Raw genomic sequence first — 22,837 nt, forward strand, 5'->3', positions numbered from 1 at the left:
AAAACCAATACCAGTGGTTTGGGATAACTCAATAGCTGGAGATAACATCTTTCAAAACCCAGTGTTTTTCCTAGCTGAAGAAAAACTTTGCTCATTAGGCAGGTTGCTTGTTATTTTGTTGGCTGCAGAGATACATCAGGAAAAAGAGTTTTACCTTTTAAACTATTTAAATTTGGAGTATGAACAAACAGCTTTTATTTTCCTTTAATATTAAACTGTCCCTTTTAGAATAATGAGACATCCCCATATTTTCAATGCATCTTTAAAAAGTTATCACAACTGACAAGTGTGTCAAAACCAGGAAACTGAAATTTTGATGCACTGAAAACCAACGCATTTTGAGTGCCATTCCTCACTGCTCAGAGAAACACTTCAAGTTTCAGAGAAATCAGATCTTCACCATTGAGAGTTTTAACAGCAATACTGATTCACTTAATAGAACTTGAAAACATACTTTTTCTGACAGAGGCCATTTCCAGTGGAAACTATTTTGCTGATCACTTAACCATCTTCAGATTATGCTGTGATTTAGACAGTACTTTCCTATTCTTTCTTCCCTGTTTTGCAATATATGGAGAATGTGTGCTTTTTTCTCAGTGTATTAAAAATGGAGGATCTCTTTAGAAAGTCTCACTCTTTCACATAAACTCTCATTCTGACCCATTTGTTTAATTAAGAGAAAACTGAGTTAAAGGTATGAATATTTTCTTTGTAAATCAATTGCAAGGTTAAAGAGAAAAAGGAACTTCACAGTACACTGAGGGGTACCATGTAAATATATATGTGTGTGTGGGTGTGTATATATATATATATATATGTATATGCACATAGTATTTTCTATTAAAGATTTAAATGGTGTAAAACAGTTTTCTTTACCAGAAAAGGGTAAAAGTTAAGACATACCTTGGTCAAGTTCCAGGCTCCAAGGACAATTATGATGCTGACAGCTCGGGGAATTCCACCTTCTGTGCTGCTTTATACTCTGCCTCTGCCACTGCCTGTGGCACTCCACAACCACTGCTGGTCCCCAGGTGCTGTGAGCAGTTGGAATAAGGAATATGCCATGTTCTGCCATCATTTCTATTATCAGCCTGAAAGAGGTGAATCTTTGCTGGAATTAAAAATTAGGTTCATTCTTTGAATCAAAATTAGCCCAGCCTGAGGGCAAGGTATGTACAGACATTAAGTCCTTCTTCTTGGACAGTGCAGCCTTAAAAACATCAGACAGGAAGAAAGAGAAACATCTGCATTGATTTTCATTGTTTAATACTCAAGAGTGAAAAAGTGTAAAATCACAAAGCTTATACCACCACAAAAAAAAAAACGCAGTTTCATTGCAAATGACCAGAACACAAGCTGCCTGCAAAGTTTCACACAGCTGACATCAACAAACCCAGGTTCAACATTCTGACCGTCTTCTGAAACACCTGCTGTTCACAAACACCAGCAGCACAGAGCTCTCGCTATCTCACACATCCTTCTTTATCTTCTATGCTCCATTTGCTTCCTAGACCAGTGGTTCACACATTTGAAGAAACAGTGCCCCACTTCTGATCTATATCAGCATAGAAACACGTAGTTTTCACCCGCCCCAAAATGCTAATTATATTTGAAAAGCGTTTTGTTTAATCCAAACTCAGCGGTAAAGTTTTTATTTCTATTAAATAAAAAGCATAATATGAGTAAGCTTCAGAAGTGCATGCTGACTGAGGGTGTGTCACCAATCTGCTCAGCCACAGGATCTAATTCCCATGCAGAAAGTGATCACCTTGGGTGAGTTAGTACAGCAGGGAGTAGGTTGTGTTTGCTCTCATTAGTAATTCATGGACCTACAGCCCCCATTCTGCACATGCAGCCACGAGGTGTGCTGAATATGACTGTCCACCTAAATACACTCTCTTGTCTGAAGGTAGAATTATCCAAAGTTACCACTATGTCTAAATGTCTCAGGTTAATAAGAACTAAGTGGAAAATGGGTTGCTTATATTAAAACCTTTATAAAACTTAAACTTTTATATGTGAGGCAACTTTGTTTTCACAGCCTTTTTTAATGCAAAGGAACTGTGCCTGAAATGTTAAAATCTTTGTAATGTCATGCTAATGCACATTTCCAGTTCTCTACAATAACCCAGCTTCCCAATAATTGATTAAAATCCTGCTCTTAAATAGAAATACAGTTCACTGAACGAATTTTTCCTCCAGACTATCAAAACAGAAACATATCTTGGCATAACCTACTGCATCTGACAGTGATGTGCAAAGGAATTTCTGAAGAGCTGTTGTTGCCTCAGTGGAAGCAACACTGATTTTTAATTTTTTTAAATCCTTCAATGCTAAGGGCATTGCTACATTTTATGAGTCACTTGCTCCTCACTGGTTTATTCCCTCACCTTACATTATAATCCTCTCAGCAGGTGAAGATAAACAGAACAGTTTTGGCATCACTGTTCCTAAGGAGCACCTGAATCTGTCAAAGATTCCACAATGTAACAATAAACAGGCTTGGCATTGTAAGTAGCTTTTTGTTGATTGCTAAATATATTTTCTGCAGATATTCTTGTGTCTGCTTTACAGAGAATGGTAAGCCTTGAATAAAATTTCAAGAAAACTTACACTCATTATTTTTACCTCTGTTGCTTGCTACAGACCTGACTTCTTCCTTCATGCAGTTATTTGATACTTGAAGTACAGAATCTGATTACTGGCAGCATGGCATCTAGCTGGAAAATTCTGGCTTATACATGATTATTAAACACGGAGATGTTGCCACCTTTAAAAACATACAATCAACTAAGGAAACAAAAATATAGGATGAGATTAGAAATATTATAATAATTAACATCCTATTTATAAATGGAAGCACAAGATCTTTTCTGAGCATATAAGAATAATTTTGAAAAAAATATTATCTATTACACAGTGAACAGTATAAATAAGCTTAGATTACATGTCTTTAGTGCTTCTACACAGCTCAGTTTCCTATTCATTTTCCAGCTTTTGGTGGAACTTCCAATTTCAACAAATGATTCCAGACAAAATGAGGAAAACATTCAGAAAATTTTGCAGTGCAGACAAACCTCATGAGTTAATCTTTGGAACATTAATAGCTTTGTACAGTTTCAAACTTAGTAAAATAAGGCACACATGGATTAAACTGTCCTATATCTGGAAGAGCAGGATATGTCAGTCAGCACGGAGCTTCTCAGCTTTGCATTTACATTCATAGTATAAAGCAGCAGTCAGCTTTGAGAAATCTACTTCTGTTAATAGTAAGGAATCTGAAAAGTGACTAGTCATGCCAGACTGAGATAGTCTAACTGGAGTCTAAGATGGATCAGCACACACAAAACTAGGCTTACATAACCACAGGAAAAAAATCTGGGAGTCAGCACCGGCCGGGCTGGCGCTGCTCAGCCCCCCGAGCCAGGTGTGTGTCTGCTCTGCAGAGGTGGGCACAGTGAGTGTGTGCTTGTGTTTGTGAGCGTGTGTGTGCAGAAACAGCAGCTTCTCACCTCTGTTTGTTACTTCCATACGTGCCCAGTATGGTATTTCTTACCCCAGTGACAATATTTTGGCTGCTATTTTTGTTACTGCCAGCACCGCCCAGGTCAGGCCAGCCAGTGGTGCTGTGCTGGCTTCCCAGCTGAACTTATAAAGTCACTGAATTATAAAGTGAAATTATGTCCTTCATTCAACCAATGTGCAATCCAAGTGAAATTAGCTTATTTGCAAACAATTTAAGTAGAAGGCAACTTTGGCCTGAGGCACGTGTTACATTCAGAGGGAAAAAAAGGAAGAAAAAGAAATTCAAATCTCAGGTTGGGTTTGCAGGGGGAGTGATTGAAAAGGACATCTTGTTTGTAAACAAAGGATTATCTGGGAATGAGCTGACACACAATGATCATAAGTGTCATCAATGTCATTTGTAAAAGTTTCCTTCAAACAGGACACATATCAGCTAATTTCACTGTGTTAGGAAATTAGGCACTATGTAATCATGTTTGACACTTCACACTTGCCTTTAGCAATACCTAGTATCAGGTAACCCATGAATTGCAAAGTAAGTTGAGGTTACTAATGTACACAGCCACTGAATCTGTAAGGAGTTCTCCTTACCTCAGTGGGAACACTATCCAGTCTAGTTTTTAAATTTGTTTTCTTTTTAGAGATATTAAATACACTACTGTCTAACCATACAATCCACTATTTCCCACCTGGGATTCTGTGAGAAATTCTTACCTCAGTGTTACCTCTTTCTTTTTTGCACACTGCATTCAAGCTATAAAAATAATGTCACTTTTGTCAATTCTTGCTATGCTTAGTTTGATCCTACTGGATCATATTTAATTTTATAGCTGTAATAACTGTCTCTTATAAAGTATTCATTAGGTATTGCATATAAGTACACAGAAATGGAACTGAAAATCAGCTACTACCACTCATTAGTCTCATATTCTGTTAAATTTGTGGTTAGTAGCTTGAGATTCAAATAGAATTGCATAGTAATATTGTAGCAACCAAGTACAATACAGTATTAAGAAAAAAATCATTTGAAAAGTCCTATTCAAGCACACATTCAATAGCTGATGTGCTATAAAACAAACAAAAAAAACCAGAATCCTCTGAATTCCCCAGTAGCAAATTTCTGTTTCTATGGGTGGAAAAATCTGAAAATATTAGACACAGAACTCTGAGGAAAAAATATTAATAGCATGATCTCTCCCAAAAATAAAATTTCCAATAAAATAAAATGTGCTGAATAGTGGCTTAAATTCAATACTTCTCAGTCCACCATTAATAATCGAAATAGTTTGAGTGTTTCCCCATCCCTTTTTTTCTCTTTAAAAAAAAAGGATAATAAAAAATACGTATAAACAAGCCGCTACTTAGGCTTCATCCCAGAGTCCTTTCAGAACCACTGTCCATCATTATCATTCTCCTCATCATCTTCCTCCTCGTGGTCCAGGTAGAGAAAGGCGACTTTCTTCCCTTCAGAAGTATCCGACCTTTGGTCGACTGTTCTTTGCACCTGCACAGTTTGATCAAAAAATGACTGTTCCACCACCTTTCCACCCTGATCTTGGGAAAAACTGGAGAGAACGTAGCCACTTCTTGTGCCTTCATTTCCTGCAAGCTGGTTGCTTTCAACCATGACCTGTGGCTGCCTGGCAGAAGGCTCTTGCTGGCTGGACACCAACGTTGCCCCTTGATGTTCTCCACTCTTCACTGCAGATACTCCACCCAGATTGGAAACATCCATTTGGAAAGTGTACGCTGTTTCCCTGGAGCCTACTTTAATATGCTTCACAGAGCTGCTGCTCTCAGATGACTCTGCTATTTGTGAAAGATCTTCCACCATTCCAGCAATGGGTCCTGAGAAGATGATTTCCTCAGCATGAGTTCCTGCAGGACTTATTTTAACATGCCTGAAAGCTCTTGAGCCTCCTGAAAGGGTCTGGTCTTCCAGTTCAGTGATTTCTGTGTGCTCAGAGGCAGGACCCTGGTAGATGATCTCTTCAGCTGTCATAAATCCCTGGGGACCCATCTGGATTTGTCTGACTGAACTTTCTGCCTGTGAGAAGTCCCTCGTGCTGCTGACCTCCACTTTACCGGAGATGGGTCCTTCAAAGATAACGTGCTCAGTGTGAACCTCTTTTGGGCCCAGCCTGAAGTGCCTCATTGATCTGCTGACATCCACAGCCCCTTCAGCCTGGGAAAGGCCATCTGAGCTATTGAGTGCCAGGGAGTCCGAACCAGACCCCTCAAAAGAGACTTCTTCAGTCACTTGCCTTGATCCTACTGTGACACGTCTTGTGGTCCTGCTGAAGTCTGTTGAGACCTTCTGAGAAAGATTTCCAGAATCCATCTCTTCTACAACTGTAGTAACAGGGCCTGTAAAAATTACTTGTTCTGTGGTTTGGATTTCGTTGGGGCCCAGTTTAAAGTGCTTCACAGATTGGCTGAATTCTGACAGTCCCTCTCTCTGAACAAGATCTTCTGCAGCACTGAGCTCCAGCGTTTCAGAACCAGGCCCCTCATACAGGACCTGCTCAAACCTCTGGACTTCTGCTGGGCCAACCCTGACATGCCTCTGGGACTTGGTCTCATCAGCTGATTGTGATGAGTGAGAGGCCTCTCCATAATCTGCAGTTTCCGAAACGGAACCGTCATAAACAACCCTTTCAGTGGTGTGATAGCCAGTGCCACCACTCCGCCTCGTCGTGGATGAGCTGTAGATCTCTTGGTCAGCAAAAGGAGTGTATTTGTCACTATGGGAAGAAACTTCTACACTGCTGCTATCTGAGCTCTCTTTTTTCAGGGAGTGTATTGTTGCCTTCTCCTTCTCGCTTTTGATTACTTCACCAAGTTGATCTACATCAAATTCATCAGTATTAAGGGTCTGGGACAAATTAACTTCAGCGACAATGGTCACTGAGCCTCCCTCCTCCTTCTGATCAACTTTTTTGATATCAAATGCCAAGTTACTAGCATCCACTTTGTTGTCTTTTGTTATTGCAGAGAGCTCCTCTTTCACACTTTCTGGGAGACTGCCCCCCAGCTGCTCCAAAGCTTCCTTCAATTGATGTTTAGGGTCCTTCGTTTCCTTGGATAAAAGCCCTTTTATTGAAGTCTGAAATTCATGGGGAATTTTAATTTCTTTTTCAATAACAATGGATTCAACATGGGATCTTTCACCTTCAGGATGCTCTTTTAAAATATGGGCACTTGCTTCTTCCCCCACCACTTTATAGGTTTCTTCTGGAGACCTCGCACCTTCCTCTCTCTTACTTTGTGTGCCTTGCAAAAATTCATCTTGCCAAGAATATTTAATAGTTGATTCTTCTTCAATGTGAATTTGCCCATATATTGAGTCATCATCTTTTTCATTAATAATAGGATGCTCATCAGGAACAGACACAAAATATTTCTGTTCAATAGGTGAGTCATCTTCCTCTGTTACTTCTTCCACGTGAGTGAAGCTCTCATGGCGTGGCTTCTTCTTTTTGACATCTTCATATGTGAAGGTGATGTTTTGTTCCTCTTCACCATAATGCCTCTCCCTCTCAGGGAATGAATCCTCCACTTCTTCAACTTGGAAAGGTGTTGAAAAATCAGTCCTTTCTTCAGTGGTGTAATCCAGTGGCTCCTCTACAATCTCCACATTCACAGACACGTTCTTTCCGCTCTCGCTTTCTTTCAGGCCGTGATGGACAATATCTTCTATCTCCTCTTTGGAAGGAGTTCCCTCAATGCCCTCTCGAATCACTTTTCTAACATCCTGGTTTGATAGATGCCCTAAGTCACCTTCATCAGAAATAGCTATGTCTCCTTGAACTTGAGACTGCACTGTGAACTCAGTCTTTAATTTCCCTTCATCTTCTTGCTCTTTCTTGTCAAAATAGGTCACTTTGGTGTCTGTTGACATCTGTGAACTAGAAGACTGTGTGAAACTTTTAAGAATGTCAGCAACAATATTCTCTGCTATGTTTTCAGTTGGCAGAGTTCCCTTTCTGTGGCTCTCATCCCTAATTTGCTCTTGACCTTCCAGACTGGACTCTGCTTCTGAAATCCTCAAATGGTGAGTTTCAGCAGACTGAGTTACATGTTCATCTGTTTCTCTTCCTATGGAAGTTTTAACACCTTGTACCCTTATTTCTTTATTTCTCTGAGGCTCTTTGTCAGGAGCAGGCCTTTCAATACTGATTGGTACCTCAATGACGTCTTTGCTTCTTGATTCAGAGGTCACAGTTGCATCTTTTTTGGTTGCTTCACTTTTCAAAGTTCTTGAAGTAGAAATATCACTCCCTGTTACCTTCTGGCTAACCTCCTCACGGATATATTTTTTCTGCTCAGTCTTCCTCCCAAAATCGACAGTTTCTTCTATAAGAGATTTCTCATCCGTTTTCTTTTTCTCATCCTTTGTTTGTTTCTGCAGCTTATCTTTTTCTTTCAGCAGAGATGTCTTCTCATCAGTTGGTTTGCTGTCTCCTCTTTTGTCTTTCAGTGTGGTCCGAGTTTCAATTATAGTTTCCTCATATCTAGTTGGCTTTGCATTGGTAATCAGCTCATAAGCTGGAAATCTAGTGAAGCCTGGTTTACTTCTTTCAGCATCAGGCTTGTGGTCCTTGTCTGATCTTTCAGCATGTGCTGATTCTTTCGAAAAAGATACTGTGGATGAAGTTGTAACTTCTGTTTTCTTCCTTTCTGGAATCCTCTTTTGCTGCATTTCAGTGCTTCTCCAGCTACTGTAGTCTGGAGTAAATGTTCTTAGTTCTTTGTGGTCTGTTACAATCCTTTCATCCTTTGTGACAGTCGTTGAAGGGCGATACGTTGAACCAAGCAGGTCCCTTCCAAAAGTTCTTCCCCCTGTTGTTGTGTGTGATCCAGCCTGTGTGGAGTGGGCTGAGTAATGTGCAGAGCTGCTCATATTTGTCACAGGCATTCTGTGCCTCGTGTCAGTGATCCTGGCACCTGGTGAAGCTTTACTTCTATTTCTTTCTTGATAAGTAGAGTAAATATCAGTGTAGTTATAGGAAGTGTTTATAATATCTGCAAAGAGAGAACAGGTGACCAAGAATTAAAATAATGGTTTGTATCTAAAATACCATCAAATACAGGACATGAACTACAAAAACATGCACTATGTTTTTTGAAAGAAGGAGTATCTTCATTTTCAGTGGAGATTTGTAAAGGCATTCCTGCAGATTTTACTTGTTAATTAAGTCTGTGCATAAATTACATTAAAGCTGAAAGCAAAGCTTTTTCTCAAGTTGCAAGATCTTGCTAATTTTACCTGTTGTGCACTACTGGCTATTGTGGCATTTACTGAGGAATAACACTTTTTGTATTTATACCAATGTTCATTTACAACTTCGTATTAAATAATGTATGTTAATATCACAGGCTGCATTTTTTGTTTCATTAGCCTAAGTGGCCTGAAGTTTTTTAGTTCCTATTGACATTTAATGGCACACCTGCCACCACATACTAGAAACTGCAAACACAAACACAACCCTTCACAGCCACACAGTAAAGCACAACAAGGGAGAGAAACCAAGAACCTTTTAGGCTCTATCTATAGAAATCCATACAAATGTGCCAGGAATATCTGACAGTTAAGACCAACCAGTACTGCACCACTCACATCTCTCACTCCTGAAAAGCTACCACATCTCCTCTGACTTTTGGTAGTGCCTCCTGTATTATTTCTGTAATTCCTTCCTCGTTCTGTGAATATGCTGAGCATTGTCTGCAGAAGTTCTGGCTAGTCCAGATCCAAGCTCTGCTGTCCAGATGCAGGCACAGTGCTCACAATTTAACAGCACAGGCAGATCTCTGTGAGCATTTCAGCCTGAGCCTCTTGCATTTCCTGCTACACACACAGCCTTCAAATGTCTTCTGGGACTACAGCAATGACCCCACATTGCTAAACTCCTGAGTATTATCCAGATTAATTCTGTTATTAATTGCAATGGCCACAGCAGTCACAGTGAAGGTCCATCTTATGTAAAATCCTGTTTGAAGGGACCAAGAGTAGATACACAGGGAAGAGTATAAGAACAGGGCAAGTAAATAGTGATACTTCCCTTGTATACTCTCACAGCCTCCAGAGATTTGCAGCTCCTAAGATAGAAATGGTATCTTTATGTTTAGTAAGTCTTTGATTTGTCTTTCATTACTCTGCTAAAATATCTCTTTAACCCCACGTGAACTTTTTAACACTCACAGTGCCTCAGGATGATGAACTCCGTATTTTTAACTACATGTGCTGTTAAACACCTCTTGCTATATATTTCAGAACTCTCTTAAGACCTATGGGCATCCAAAAGTTCTTGAGAGCTACAAAACATCACTCCCTACGTTCTCCACTCAAGCTATGATTTTATAAAGTATCTCATATAGAAGAGCAATATGCTGATTTAAAATATTAACACTCAAAACTAATTTAATATTCACATTGCAACACACCCATAAAAATATACATCAGGAACACTATAATATAATAATTTCCAGTTATACTTAATTCAAAATTAATTTTTAATATTCATATTTTACCTTCAGACAGTTTCCCTGCAAGCTCTTCTCTCCATATAATCCACGGCTTGCTCTCCCCTTCTAACAAAGCTCTGCAAAACACAAAGGGCATTTCATTACAATACTGGGAACAATAAGCTTTATATTTTACATTTAGAAGTCTTAGAAATTGAAACAATTATCCTGTAGTTGCCACATTCCACTATCCCAGGTTGCTCCAAGCCCCTTCCAACCTGGAACACTTCCAGGGATGGGGCAGCCACAGCTTCTCTGGGCAAGATGTTTCATAAGAAAACACAAAAATGAAAAAAAAAAAATACAGCAACCTTCATGTTTGTAAAAGAGTAGTAAAGGTGATGCTGAAGTGTGGTGTGAGGGAACTGTTACAGGAGGATTTGCAAGTTCTATCATTTTCAAATGAAAAATGAAGGAAAGTATAACTTCTACTGTCAAGCACAGTGCTGAAGGAAACAATTTACAGTGTTAAATTAACTATTCTTGGTTCCTATTCCATTGGAAATCAGCACAACACATTTCACAAAAAAGGAGTAGGGAAATTCTGTGTCAGAAACTGTTTGGTTTCCTTTAATGCCCTCTCTGTCTGTCCCTGTCCCTTTTGGCAGTGACACTCCAAGAGCTCCCACACTTCCAGGAAGTGCAGGTGCAGCAGCCTGGAAATGCCACATCAGGGTCATTCCCTGTGCAGGGCAATGTCACAGTCAGCACAGGAACCTAGGTGGGTTTATGCTGCTTCTACCAGCCAGTTGCAGCATTTCTGGGTTTGGGAATGCCAGATGTTCTGCACTGATAAGACACAGCTGCAACATCAAAGCTGGCAAGGGTAATGCTGGAGGACTGTGATAGCCAAGGCTTCTGACTCCCTGGGCAGGAGTTGAAAGCCACTTAGGACTGGGGTACAAACACCTCTGCTGGACATTTATGTCAAAACTAACAAAGCAGGTGTTTTAAGCATCACCTGTATATTTCACACTTCCCATGACTGATGGCTTTGGCACCAGCAAAATATCATTAGCGAGGTTTTCTTAGCCTTGATGGATTTGTCTAGATCCAGAAGAAAAGCTGGGTTAGAACTACCTAAAACAGGCTCAGATGGGCATCTTTCCTTCTATTTTGTGAGCTGAAAAAACCCACAGTAAAAGCAATTTATCTTTCTCCAAGCTGGGAGAAGCTTCAGAGGAATTAGATCCCTTCAACACATGTAATGTTCCCAAGACCAAACATCTGATCTGATGAAGCCAGTGAGTGCCAAACAAATTTCTCTGACAGACCTGCCAGAGAAGCTGGTGGTGACGCTGCAGAAACACATCCAGGAGCTGGCAGTGAAAGCGTTAACCATGACGAAGGAAAGCAGGAATGTGGGGAGTTTGACTAAGGATTTCTGGCTGCTGTTAAAACAACAGTTGTTCAGTTGCTGCAGCAACGTATGAAGTCACTAAAAATAAGTTCCAGGAGGTAACTGTATATGGCAAAGGGCAGCAGCCCACAGAAAAGCTGGATCTGAAGTATTACTACTGAAAGTGAAAGGCAAAGCTTCCTGAAACCTCTGTAAAACTGGACACAGAATCAGTATTTTACTGGGCACTTCATCATATGCATGACCTCACGCTTATCAGAAAACCAAGAAAATGTTAAACTGAGCTTGGCTTACTAAACTGGCACAAGAAAGGGCAGCGTACTGTACTGAGCCAGCAAACTCAGCTTGTGCTGCTCAGCTTGACCACAGCTTGAGTTTATGCAAGTCATTTTGCTTCTCTATTCCTCTGCATCCTTTCCTAATAACAGCCTCTTGGTGGTAAAGTCTGCTTTTAATCTTAAACTGCCCAAAGAATTAATTTCAACTGTATGAACTTTTAAGCACTCGTAGTAATAATAAAAAAACACTGCCCCAAGCAGTAGTCTTCTAAAAAAAATAACCAGGTCAAAAAAATAACTTCCTGGAAATCAGGCTCCAAATGACATATACTCCCTTTTTGCTAACACTTAAATTAAGTGTTACCAGAAAATAATCCAACTGCACCGTTAGCTCATCTCATTATTAATGTCATTTATCTAAAGTTAGCAGGGACATGCTCGTCAGCCTGTGTTGGATGACAACAGAAACAACCAGTCCATGAGAGCAGGAGGAGGAGATAAAGTGGTTGGGGTGGGGAGAGAGAACAAAAGGATGTAGTGAAAATTTTATTATGGGCATTCGGGATAGTAATGACTTCATTTCAACTACAGAAACCCAAAATCTCAGATGGGGCAGTTGGCCAGCAAGCCAAAAAAACTCATCCTCTCTAACCTGGATATTTGCTAAGAAGTTACAAAAAAATCCCACCTCTCCAGGAAGGGGGGTCAAGGCCATTCCACATCCTTTTTCCATCCTCCCAGGATGGGAGGACAAGGAGTGTGAAGAACAGCAGGTAACTGCATGTTAAATTCCCCAGGTGTTGAAAACTCAGTGTTGTTCTCAAAATAAAACCCATACAGGAGTAGAGCCTAGTGGATGGAACAAGTTATGAAGGAGAAGTAACGAGACTGACTGAAAAAGCTGTGGTGAGTAGCTCAGAGGAGCTTAATGCTGGTGATGATTCTGTGAGAGGAAGGCATGGAAAGGGTCAGAAGTGCTGATGGAGGAACACAAGTCCAAGTTCACCTGGCAAGTGTGTTCAGAGATCCTAACAATGACCATGGAAATAAAAAAGAAAAAATGTGTGTAGCCTTTGGTGCTTCAGAATGCAGGGTGGTAACCTGAACAGAACACTTGTATGGCACTGGAATTTCAAAGCGAAATATTTTACCCTTGAACAACATATTTTAGAGAGGACAGAAAAGCTCCTGAACCTATTGGTACAGGCTCTGGGCAGCCTCTGCTATGTGAAGAGAAGTTTCTGCTAGCTAAGAAGAAAGGCCTGAGAGTAATTCAGATTCTAGGCAGGTTTTCCATCTCCTTTTAAAATCAAGAGTTTTACAGGGTGACTAATTCACCACTTCTCTCTGGAAATAAAACCTAAGCATAGTTAAGTAGCTGTGGTTTTGAAGGATTCCAAGGACACAGAACAAAACTGTGAGACACTTGATAAACATTTACTTCAACAGTGAGAAAAGGGCTTAGGAATGAATATTCCCATGAGGTGTAACTCCACAAAGCCACATATTTCTCTTCCTGAGTGAATCTCGGCTCCCAGAGCAGGAAGGGTGAGCAGAGTCAGAGAGGAAATCCACTTGGACCTTAAGGAAGGGTGTTCCTTGCCACAGTGATCCTTCTTCCCACTCCAGGAGCAGTGGTGACTAATGGAAAGACCTGACCTTGTAACAGAACTGAAGGAGTTGTGAAACAAAGAGAAAACACAGAGTGGGAGGTAAAAAGAAGGCTCCAAGACCAGCTACAACACCCTTAACCTATAGGGCCAGGAGGAAAGGAAATGCCAGGGCCTTGGTGGGAAGCTCTCCATGGAAAGTTCAGGATGTTGGACTGAGTGTGAATGGGTGCCTTTTGTTTCCAGTATGCATAAGCCAGGGTATATGCCAGCATCCTCTGTGAAAAGCAGATGAAGCTGTGTTCACATGCCCTTTTTTTCACAGGTAAAAAGACCTGGGAGAGGAACAGGATTTGAAAAAGCACATGAGGGAGCTGTCCAGAATTCTCCTACTTGACCTTACTGACTGGGTGCCCTCCCACAGCAGGGTTGATAGAGACACACAAGAAGGAAGGAACTATTTTCTTTCATAAAAGGAGAAAAAGAAGAGGAATAGGTAAAACTGCATAAATGTAAAACCACAAAACAATAGCTTTTCAGCTTCTGATATTTTAAAATAATTTTGTTTGTTAGCATTTGCATGTTTTTTATCTGTAGCAAGGCCCATTCTCTTGTTCTCATCTCATCTTCAGTGGGCAGATGCTCATTTTTCCTCTGACATCTGCCTGCCAAGGCCATCAGTGACCCAAGCTGCATTCACATCCACCAGATGAAGAAACCCTACAGATTAAGGAGCTCTTAACTGGACAAGAAACACACTGCAGGTGATGCTGAATTGTTCTCCTTTCATTAAGCAGGGCAGGGAATCCTTAGACAAACCAATAATGCTCAGATAACTCTGGAGAAATTCCAGAATTTCATGGGCTTACAAGGTTTTCAAACAACTGAATATCTGGGCATTATCATTCCTAGTTCTGGATGAATACTAATCATCAAAACAACTCTGATAATTCTGTTATTGTGACAGTGCTAATCCTGTTTTGCAGACGAATAAACCAAGGGAGAAAGTTTAACGACAGCAGTGAAAGTCAACAACAGAGCTGGGATTAAATTCAGAAGAAACATGTTTTTTAGCAAAGTTAACAGAACTAACACACACAGATAAGGATCACAACTGGCTACCACTTCCACAGTAATGCTCCAGACACTACTGGCTTTCCAAGGATCACAGGGATCCCACTTCACCAACAAACATCAAGCAACATACTGCTGCTTATCAAGTGACTGCAGATTACTTGTTCCCCACTGTTTGTGATTTTATCTCATCCAGAAACCAGCCTTGGTTTGTGCCTCCTTGCACTCATTCTCAAGCCTTGAACAGAGCCTTAGTGCTCTTTCATGAAGATATTCTCTGCTCACTACTCCTTATCAAACTCCTCAGAAGTTATTTCAAGTTTCTCATGTTTTCAGTTATGCAACTGAAATTAAATTTCAAATGCATCAGTGGATTGATAGTCCACACACCTCACCCATAACTCAGCTGGTGCTGTCTTTATCCAGACTTACTGGCTCACACTCAGGACACAGCATTAATGCTTCAGGACACAGAAGCACATATTGTATTTAACTGGAAATACCCCATCTATTTACACTGGTTGAATATTAATAATGCAGTCAGTGTAGACAAGGTAATGTCAGAGGCAGTCTCCTCAAAAAAATAGAGAAGTAGCCTGACATTAAATTTTTGCAAATTTTCCCTTTGCTCATTAAGAATTGCACATCTCTCTGTATTTGAAGATCAGTATCTTGAAATTTATGGAAAATATTGTGCTGTTTGTAGAAAAAACACATCATCTTTACAAGAAGGAAGGACCTTCCTCCAGTTCATCAGTTTTGGGTTATTTAGGATTTTTTTCATTCCAAATCAGTTTTGTGCCATGTACATAGTGATTCTTGGCTTTTCAACCCCACAATTACTTAGTGGCTAGAGAGAGGTACAGTCCTGAAGATTCATTAGCAGAGATGTTGTTTGCTCTTATCTCACACTTGATCTAAACATGTTTTCATAACAAATCAAGGATGGAGAAAGCCAGGACTTAATCAAACAGACTTTTCTCTTGTTTTTCCACTATCCTACAACTGCAACAAGGATGTGGAACTCACAGCTTACAACAGTGCTGCAGGTTGTCACTAATCAACATACTTAAACAAAGAAATGTGCCATGTAAGTAGATGGCAACTACATAACCTCAAGTTTTATTGATTGCCATTTAGGGATATTGTCTCCTCAGCTTGTAATCAAATATTGCCCCAAAAATCCCCATCAATCTGATATCCACTTGACCAGGACTAAGAAGGTTTCTTCCATACCACCATATTTGTACCAAGTTAATGGGATTCCTATGAATTATATTGGCTTTAGAGCCTTGAGACTCCCACATCTATAAAAAGGGATTTAAATTATCCTCTGTCTAGACAATAGTGTGATCACAAATCTTACCTGTAGGTTTCAATTTCAAGGATGAGGCCTGCTTTCACCTGCAGGAGTTCTTGGTAGTCCCTCAGGTAATCTGTGATTGACATGGTCAGGAACTGCTTTTCTTCTTCCAAGGCGTCAATTATTCTCTGAACAGAAACAAATTATTTTTAGTTTTGAAAGAACATAAAGATCTGTACACTTCAATGCCTTAAAACATGAAATTTTTAATTAAAAAAAAACCCTGATACACAAATACATCAATGCTCTATTGCTTCAAAAACCAGAAGAAATGAGCTCCATGACCTCCCCATATAACAAGCTGAAATAAATTGTTCCTGAAGCAAGTTTTATGCCAAGTTCATTTTATTTCTTACTAAGCTGGTTAAATTATTTCAGTTAAACCCATTCAGATGCCCTGTGCAAAAGTTATTACGCACACATAGCAAGGAAAATACACTTCTTTATAAGATTTATATGTGACTAATTTGGCCATTTTAAGACATGCTTAAATCACATTTGAGATCAGAAATTTCAGCAATTGTTTTGCCATGAAAGCCTTATTTCAGTTCCAGTATTTTCAGTTCCACAGATGTTTTGGAATTAGAGCATCTGAAGACACTCACAGTGCCCACAAGGTAAAAGATGAACCTCCAGGGGTTCCTTCAAGTTCTCTACAGGATTTGGATGCCTGCTTTGAGGCCCACCCAGCTCTGTCCTAACTGCTGCTCAGAAGATGGATAAAAGATTGCTCAATTTCATCTCAATAGCCATATATGACCTTATGCAACACAAATAAATATAAAAGGTTATATATATATATATATATATATACACTAAATGGCAGAAGGAAAAAAAGAGTAGAAAGTGCTTTAATCACTGTTGTTACCTCTCACATGAAGGGTGAATTGTCATTTATATATATTTTTTTTTTTTTTTTTTGTACCAAATCTAACCTTGCTAACTAATACGCTATAGATTGCACTTAGTTCTGGGGGCTGGCAAGACATAAATTAAATATCAACCAAGGCCCAATTCTGTTCTGTTCACATCACTCTGCACTATGCAGGAGCTCTGAAATGTCATTTACAGAGCAAAACCTCATACACATGTACAACACTGAACAGGAATTCACAACAGTGTGTTTTAGATTTCATCCTGAAAACTGCTTTGCAACCAAACTGGAAAATCAAAGCACTGATGGTTTAGTTTTAAAAAATTCAAAATATATCACTTATAGGCAGCAAGTGCTCCAGTATCACAGTATGAGCAATAGCATAAAAATGAAGATACAGCAGGGGACTCTGCTGCTAATGCCAGCATGATGTGCTAGGCTGAAGTAAGAACTAAGAATATAAAGTGCTGGCATGTCAAACATTAATAGTTTTGGGTTTTTTTAAGTAAAACTAAAAAGAAAGCTCTATGAAGGAAGCTGCCTATATTTGCCTTTACACGTGGGTACAGTTCTCTATATAACATAAATTTCCTTCTTCATTTGCCTTTGCAGCTCTTGCTAAAGGATTACACTGATGTTTCCCTTGACATGACAACCCTTGCCTACAGTCTTCAGTGTACTTAAAATTCCCTTTTTATGGCAGAAGACAAATCATATCTGCATATCTGAAAGAGCACCACAAACCCCCAACAGCCTTCTGCTGGAGGCACCATCCCGTGGCCAGGCAGACCTTCAGCAGCTCTGAGGTAACAATCCTGCTCAAGAACAGCACAGACACAATGGAAAATCCCGAGGGGAGAAGGGAAGAAAAGCACAAGTACTGCTTTTAAAAGGAAAAGGATACACAGCAAGAATGGCCAGGGCGCAACAGAACCAGAAGTCAGCAGAAGGTGCAGAAGAAAACCAATCCCTAAGAGCTCTGGTACAAAAGTTAAATGATTCAGACATTTCTTGCCTCTATAATTAAACACAGAATAACCTATACATGTGCATGCATTCCTTAAAAAGAGCTTTAAATGTTGCAGTCACAGGAAAATCCATACAGGAAATTTCTACACTGGACTACAGAGTGTGGGGAGCTCTGAAAGACAGGGGCTGTTCAAACCTATCTGAGAACACAGGAGCTTCAGTCCCTGACCCCCAAGTTCTCCAGTCTGGGTTTGAAAAGCCACCTGGATTGTGCCCATGGGGCTGCAGAGCACTGGGGATCCAAGAGCTGGAGTTAATGATTACCATAAGGGGCCACATAACCCAGCCAGCTGTGCAGTAGCTCCAAAGGAATTAATTCCTCTACAGACTGGGTGGCAGACAGCCAGACACCCAGCCCTCCATCACTGATGCTCAAACATAAAGCAGAAGACAACTGGTCTCAAGTGCTGTCTCCAAGCACACCAAAAAACACAGAAACCAATCCATCAAAGTCCAGGAGACTGCGAGCCAACAAATCCATTTTGCAAAAGGTAACCTCTACTTGGCAGATCTGGTGTTTTCTTCACACAGGACTCTCTTGGAAAGATCTGCTTCCCAGCCACATCAATCACAGCCCCCAAATCCCAGTGATGTGCTGCTAGGACTAAGTGAAGGAATAGAAACTGCTTTCTCACCCTTCATGTGTTCCTTTCCAGGCAGCACTGGGAAATTTTAGAAGGGCAGCAGAGGGGAAAGAATTTACTTGGGTTGTCCAAGCTGTACCTACTGAGGGAATAGAGGATTCCAGGCCCCAGCCCTTTCCATCTGGAACTATTTACTGATCCCACAGCTCATTCATGGCTCAGCAGGGGAGGAACTCACCCTGCACTTGGCTGGCTCCAAACTGGTGCACAGAGAAAGGCACATGACATATCGACACTAAAGGTGCATTTGACAAGATGTTTTCTCCTTCTCTTGAGCTCACAGCACTGACACAGGAACTGATACTAAACCCACTCTTATCAGTGAAAAATACCTGCCTCGTCTCAGAGCAGCAGGATGGGCCATGGATGGTTTTACATCCAAGTAATTCAGGGTTCTCAAACCACCAGGAGTTTTTGCATCAGTATTCTCATGGCACACAGCTAAAATTATGGAAGGAAGAGAGCCTTACTGAGTTCATCCCTTTAGCACTCAGGACCAGGGAAAATTTTACAGTGTATGATTTACTGCCTGCCTGGTTCAGCTACACTATAACTCCAAATACTTTTTTCTATTTAACACTGCTGAAAGCCTCAGTGAGGATAAGGGCAGTTCAGGAGGCAAAGATGAACATATAAGGCAACTGGATGATATATGGAAAATATGAATAAATCTAATTGCCATTGCAGCTGCAATGAACAATAATAACTTGACTTTAATCTGTACATACATATCATTTCTACATGACACTCTACAATAAATAAGCATGGAATTGATGCTTTTTAAAGAGTAGTTTAAAACCCATGCTGAACATACTTCAACCAGTAAGAGAAATGAGTGAGAAAAAAAAAGCTTTGATCCCAAGAACGAAACCTGAAACAGCTGCTCCTACGCATTCCGTAATTTTGCTTCCTGGATGTGAGCAAAAGATTTTATTTCTCATGTACAGGAGACTGGCAACTGCAAAAAGGCCTTTCTCATTAAAACCCAAACATAAGACCATTCAGAATTAATAAACCCTATGACATATTTGAATATACATCTAGATAATACTTAATTTCTGGTGGAAATGGTCAGATATTTTCAACACACTTTTTTCTTCTTCTTTTATCACTAAGATTTGAAACAATTTTTCCTGTAAAATCTAAAGATGCCAAATGTTCATGAGAGTAACAGAGAAGTCTGCATTGTTGGTGTCAAAATAACATTCCATTTTGGAGCATTGCATCAGGACCATTCAAGGGCATCCACTGATTTTGATTATTTGACTTCTGCAATAGATTGCTGTAATCTACAACAGGTTTCTCCAGTTGCTCTTTCAAAGAAAATTCTTTAAAAATACAACCAGATACAGAGAAAACTGGTTTAAAAACACCTCGCTGAGCTGAAAAAGTTAAATAAAAGCCATTCTCACTGGCTGTAGAAGAAAAACTTGTGGCATGGACAGCAAGCCACACAAAATGCTCTCTTTACTCCATATTTAGAGGTTTTCAGTTTGAGCAATGATGACTTTCATTATAAACCCCTAACAAAAATATAGACAGCAAGAAGGCCATGTTTTGGAAACCTAAGAAATTTTAAATATAAAATGGAAAAAATGAAGAGGTTTATTTCTTCTTTAAATTGTCAGCAGGTTTTGCCTGTTGGATAGATTTAATTAATGAGGGATTTACAAATGTCATCTTCTACAGCTTTGGGAATGTTTACATATGTGACTGTCAGAATGAATTGTCCTGTCAAAAACGGAAAAAAGAAATATTTAAAAGTCAAGAGCCTTTCCCATTACTTCTTACATACCTAATCTGTCTCAGTTCACAGCATCTGCAAACTATGCAGCTTCCAAACAATCCAGCAGAGTACAAAAACCAGACACGCACACAGCAACAGGTCCCAGTCCCCTGCCAGCTGCCAGCATCTCCATAATCTGCACAAAGCTGGGCAAACACGGGGTTCAGGCACACACCGAGCTCCAGCAGGGTGTTAATAAAGGGTCTAACAATGAACAAAAGAAATGTTGCCCTCAGGAAATGGATGGATGGGCTGCATGACCTAATGAGCGGATACTGATCCTCCCACGCACGGGGGATCGCACACCACAGCGAACATCATCATCCTGACAGCAAACAAACCCTCAGCTGCAGGGCTGTAACCCTGTTTGACACCACCAACATCCACCTCCAGCATCTTCTCGCCTTCACACAAACTTTTCTTAACTACGCTGGGGACCACAAAGCTGAGGCTCAAAGCGCACTGGAATGGGTGTAAAACAGAAAGAAATTCCAGATTTTTTTTTCTCTGATGGGGACAGGCCACCCTCAAGCCTCAGGGTTCATTTGCTCCCAGGGACTGCTCCGTGTCCCAAGCGCTCCTGCCAAGCCTGCCAGGAGTCCTGGCATGCCCGTGTGCCCGCTCCATGCTCCTGGCCACCTGCCGAGGGCAGGTTGGGAAGGGAGCACCTGTCACCAGGATGATGTCCTCAGGGTCACTGTCTCCTTTGTCAGTCACACCCTTCGCACCCAGCTCTCCCCAAACCCCCCGTGGGCTCCGAGGGACTCCCTGCCCACACAGAGATGGGCTCAGCAGCGAGAGGCTCCTGCTGGGCCACCTCCTCTTGCAGCCTGGGGAAATCCCACTGCCAGGAGGAAAAGTGAGCCTGGACCATCTCCTCTTGCAGCCTGGGGAAATCCCACTGCCAGGAGGCAAAGTGAGCCTGGACCACACCGAGTCAGAGCGGCTTTGGAGCTCCCGGAGCAGAGCGAGGAGGAGGGACAGGGAAGCGGGGCTCACATCGCGCCACGGACCAGAACTGAAGGGAAAACTCGAGTGACAGGAGTGTCAGGGGAAGCGGGAGAGTCCCGAAGCCCGTGTGCCACCCACCTGGTACTCCTCCAGCTCGGCGCCGTGGCGGTCCTGCAGGGCCAGCATCTCCTGCTCCAGCCGCTCCCGCAGCGCGCACAGCTCCTGGCCCTGGCGGTGCAGATCCTCCAGGTGCTGCCGGCACTGCCGGCTCTCCTCCCGCAGCAGCTCCAGGTTCTCCCGGTTGCGCTGCGCCTCCTGCTCCTGCAGCACCTGGATCTGCTCCTGGTAGCGCAGCAGGGTCTCCCGGCAGCTCTGGTTGAGCAGCATCTCGTAGGTCTCCTCCAGCTCCTCCAGGCTCAGCCCGGCCAAGGGGGGCGGCAAGGCGGCCAGGTTCAGCCGCAGCTCCCGCATCTCCACCGCCTCCCGCCGCTGCCGCTCCGCCATGTGCCCGTGCTCGGCCTGCAGCTCCAGCAGCAGCTCCTCCAGGGCCACGCACTCGCCCCGCAGCCGCTCCAGCAGCGCTCGCTGCCCGGCCAGCTCGGGCTCCAGGCGCCGCCGCATGCCCAGCACCTCCGCGCCCAGCGCCCGCAGCTCCTCCAGCTCCCGCCGCAGCCCGTCCCGCTCCAGCTCCGCTTCCAGCTTCGCCCGGCTCAGCTCCTCCAGCTGCATCCGCAGCCAGGCCAGCTCCTGCTCGGGCACCTGGAGCCCGATCAGCTCCTGCTCCCGCAGCTCCGCCAGCTCCCGCGCCAGAAAGCGGTTCTCCTCCTCCAGCTCCCGCACGCGGGTCACGAAGACCCGCAGGCGGGAGTTGAGCTCCTGCAGCTCCCTCTTCTCGTCCCATCCCGGTTCCCAGCGCCGCCACATCTTGCCGGGCCGCGGGGTCGGGGCACGGTGGCCCCGGGGCTGCGGGCGCTGCGGCGGGAGCTGCGGGCAGTGCGCGGCACCGGGACGGGCCCCGCCCCTCGGCCCCGGCCCTCAGGCACGGCCCCGCCCCCGGACACTCGGCCCCGCCCCTGGCCCCGCCCTCTGCACCGCGGCTCCCCCTGCCGGGCTCATGGCGGCTCCCGCCAAATTCCTGCGCGGGGCTGAGCCCGGCTTAAGGAGCAGGGACCGGTTTAAGGAGCAGAGCCCGGCTTAAGGAGCAGAGCCCGGCTTAAGGAGCCAAGTCCTGCTCGGGGAGCAAAGCCTCGTTCAGAGAGCAAAGCCCTTCTAAAGGAGCAAAGCCAGGCTCGAGAAGCAAAGCTGAGCTCAGGGAGCTGAGTGCCGCTCAGGGAGGAAGGCCAGGCTTGGGAGGTAAAGTCAAGCTCGGAGCCAGTCCTGCTCGGAGAGCAAGGCCCTGTTCAGTCAGGAGCCCAGCCGTGCTTAGGGAGTTCCCACGTTGCTGTCCTGATCCCCTTTCCTCGGCATTCCCGTTCTCCTCCCTGCTGGCACCGCAGTGTTGGGGCTCATCCTGCGCTCCCAGCACAGCCCTGGCTGCTCTGCTCCCCGCCAGGGATTTCTGGATTTACCCTCTCTGCCATCCCCTGCTGCTATTACTGCACCCTGGCCGGGCTTATGTTTATATAAAGCGTCAAATGCCGCTTCATAACACTACTTTTAAGTGGAACACCTCCAGTTTTGACTTGGTGTCACAAGCATAAACCTTTGCCCGGCAGAAGAACATCTCACCTCGGGGCCGAGGCGCCTGCAGCCTGCACGTCCCTGGGCCCGCTTGTCCCGGCCTCATTTTGCACCATATAAGGGCTGGATCCAGCTGGA

At 42.8% G+C, this 22,837-nt stretch overlaps 1 protein-coding gene across 1 annotated transcript; it reads right to left on the reverse strand.

Moving 5' to 3' along the window:
- Positions 1-1,249: 1,249 nt before the first annotated feature.
- Positions 1,250-22,034, reverse strand: SYNM (synemin). The gene is made up of 4 exons (XM_041469234.1): positions 21,158-22,034; positions 15,739-15,863; positions 10,057-10,127; positions 1,250-8,550 (listed from the first exon to the last, which is right to left on the reverse strand). The coding sequence occupies exons 1-4, from the start codon at positions 21,941-21,943 to the stop codon at positions 4,910-4,912; spliced, it is 4,623 nt and encodes a 1,540-aa protein (XP_041325168.1). The 5' UTR covers positions 21,944-22,034; the 3' UTR covers positions 1,250-4,909.
- Between the last annotated feature and the right edge of the window lie 803 nt (positions 22,035-22,837).

This window comes from Pyrgilauda ruficollis, unplaced genomic scaffold (assembly GCF_017590135.1).
Source record: "Pyrgilauda ruficollis isolate IOZ18807 unplaced genomic scaffold, ASM1759013v1 scaffold23, whole genome shotgun sequence".
In the NCBI taxonomy this organism is placed as follows: Eukaryota; Metazoa; Chordata; class Aves; order Passeriformes; family Passeridae; genus Pyrgilauda; species Pyrgilauda ruficollis.

Excerpts from the sequence above, each read along its gene's own strand:
- SYNM (XM_041469234.1), bottom strand. The coding sequence starts at position 21,943 with ATGTGGCGGCGCTGGGAACCGGGATGGGACGAGAAGAGGGAGCTGCAG. Across the intron at positions 15,864-21,157 it reads CCGAGCTGGAGGAGTACCAG|AGAATAATTGACGCCTTGGA; the intron begins GTGGGTGGCACA and ends GTTTCTGTTCAG. Across the intron at positions 10,128-15,738 it reads CTTGAAATTGAAACCTACAG|AGCTTTGTTAGAAGGGGAGA; the intron begins GTAAGATTTGTG and ends TGTGTTTTGCAG.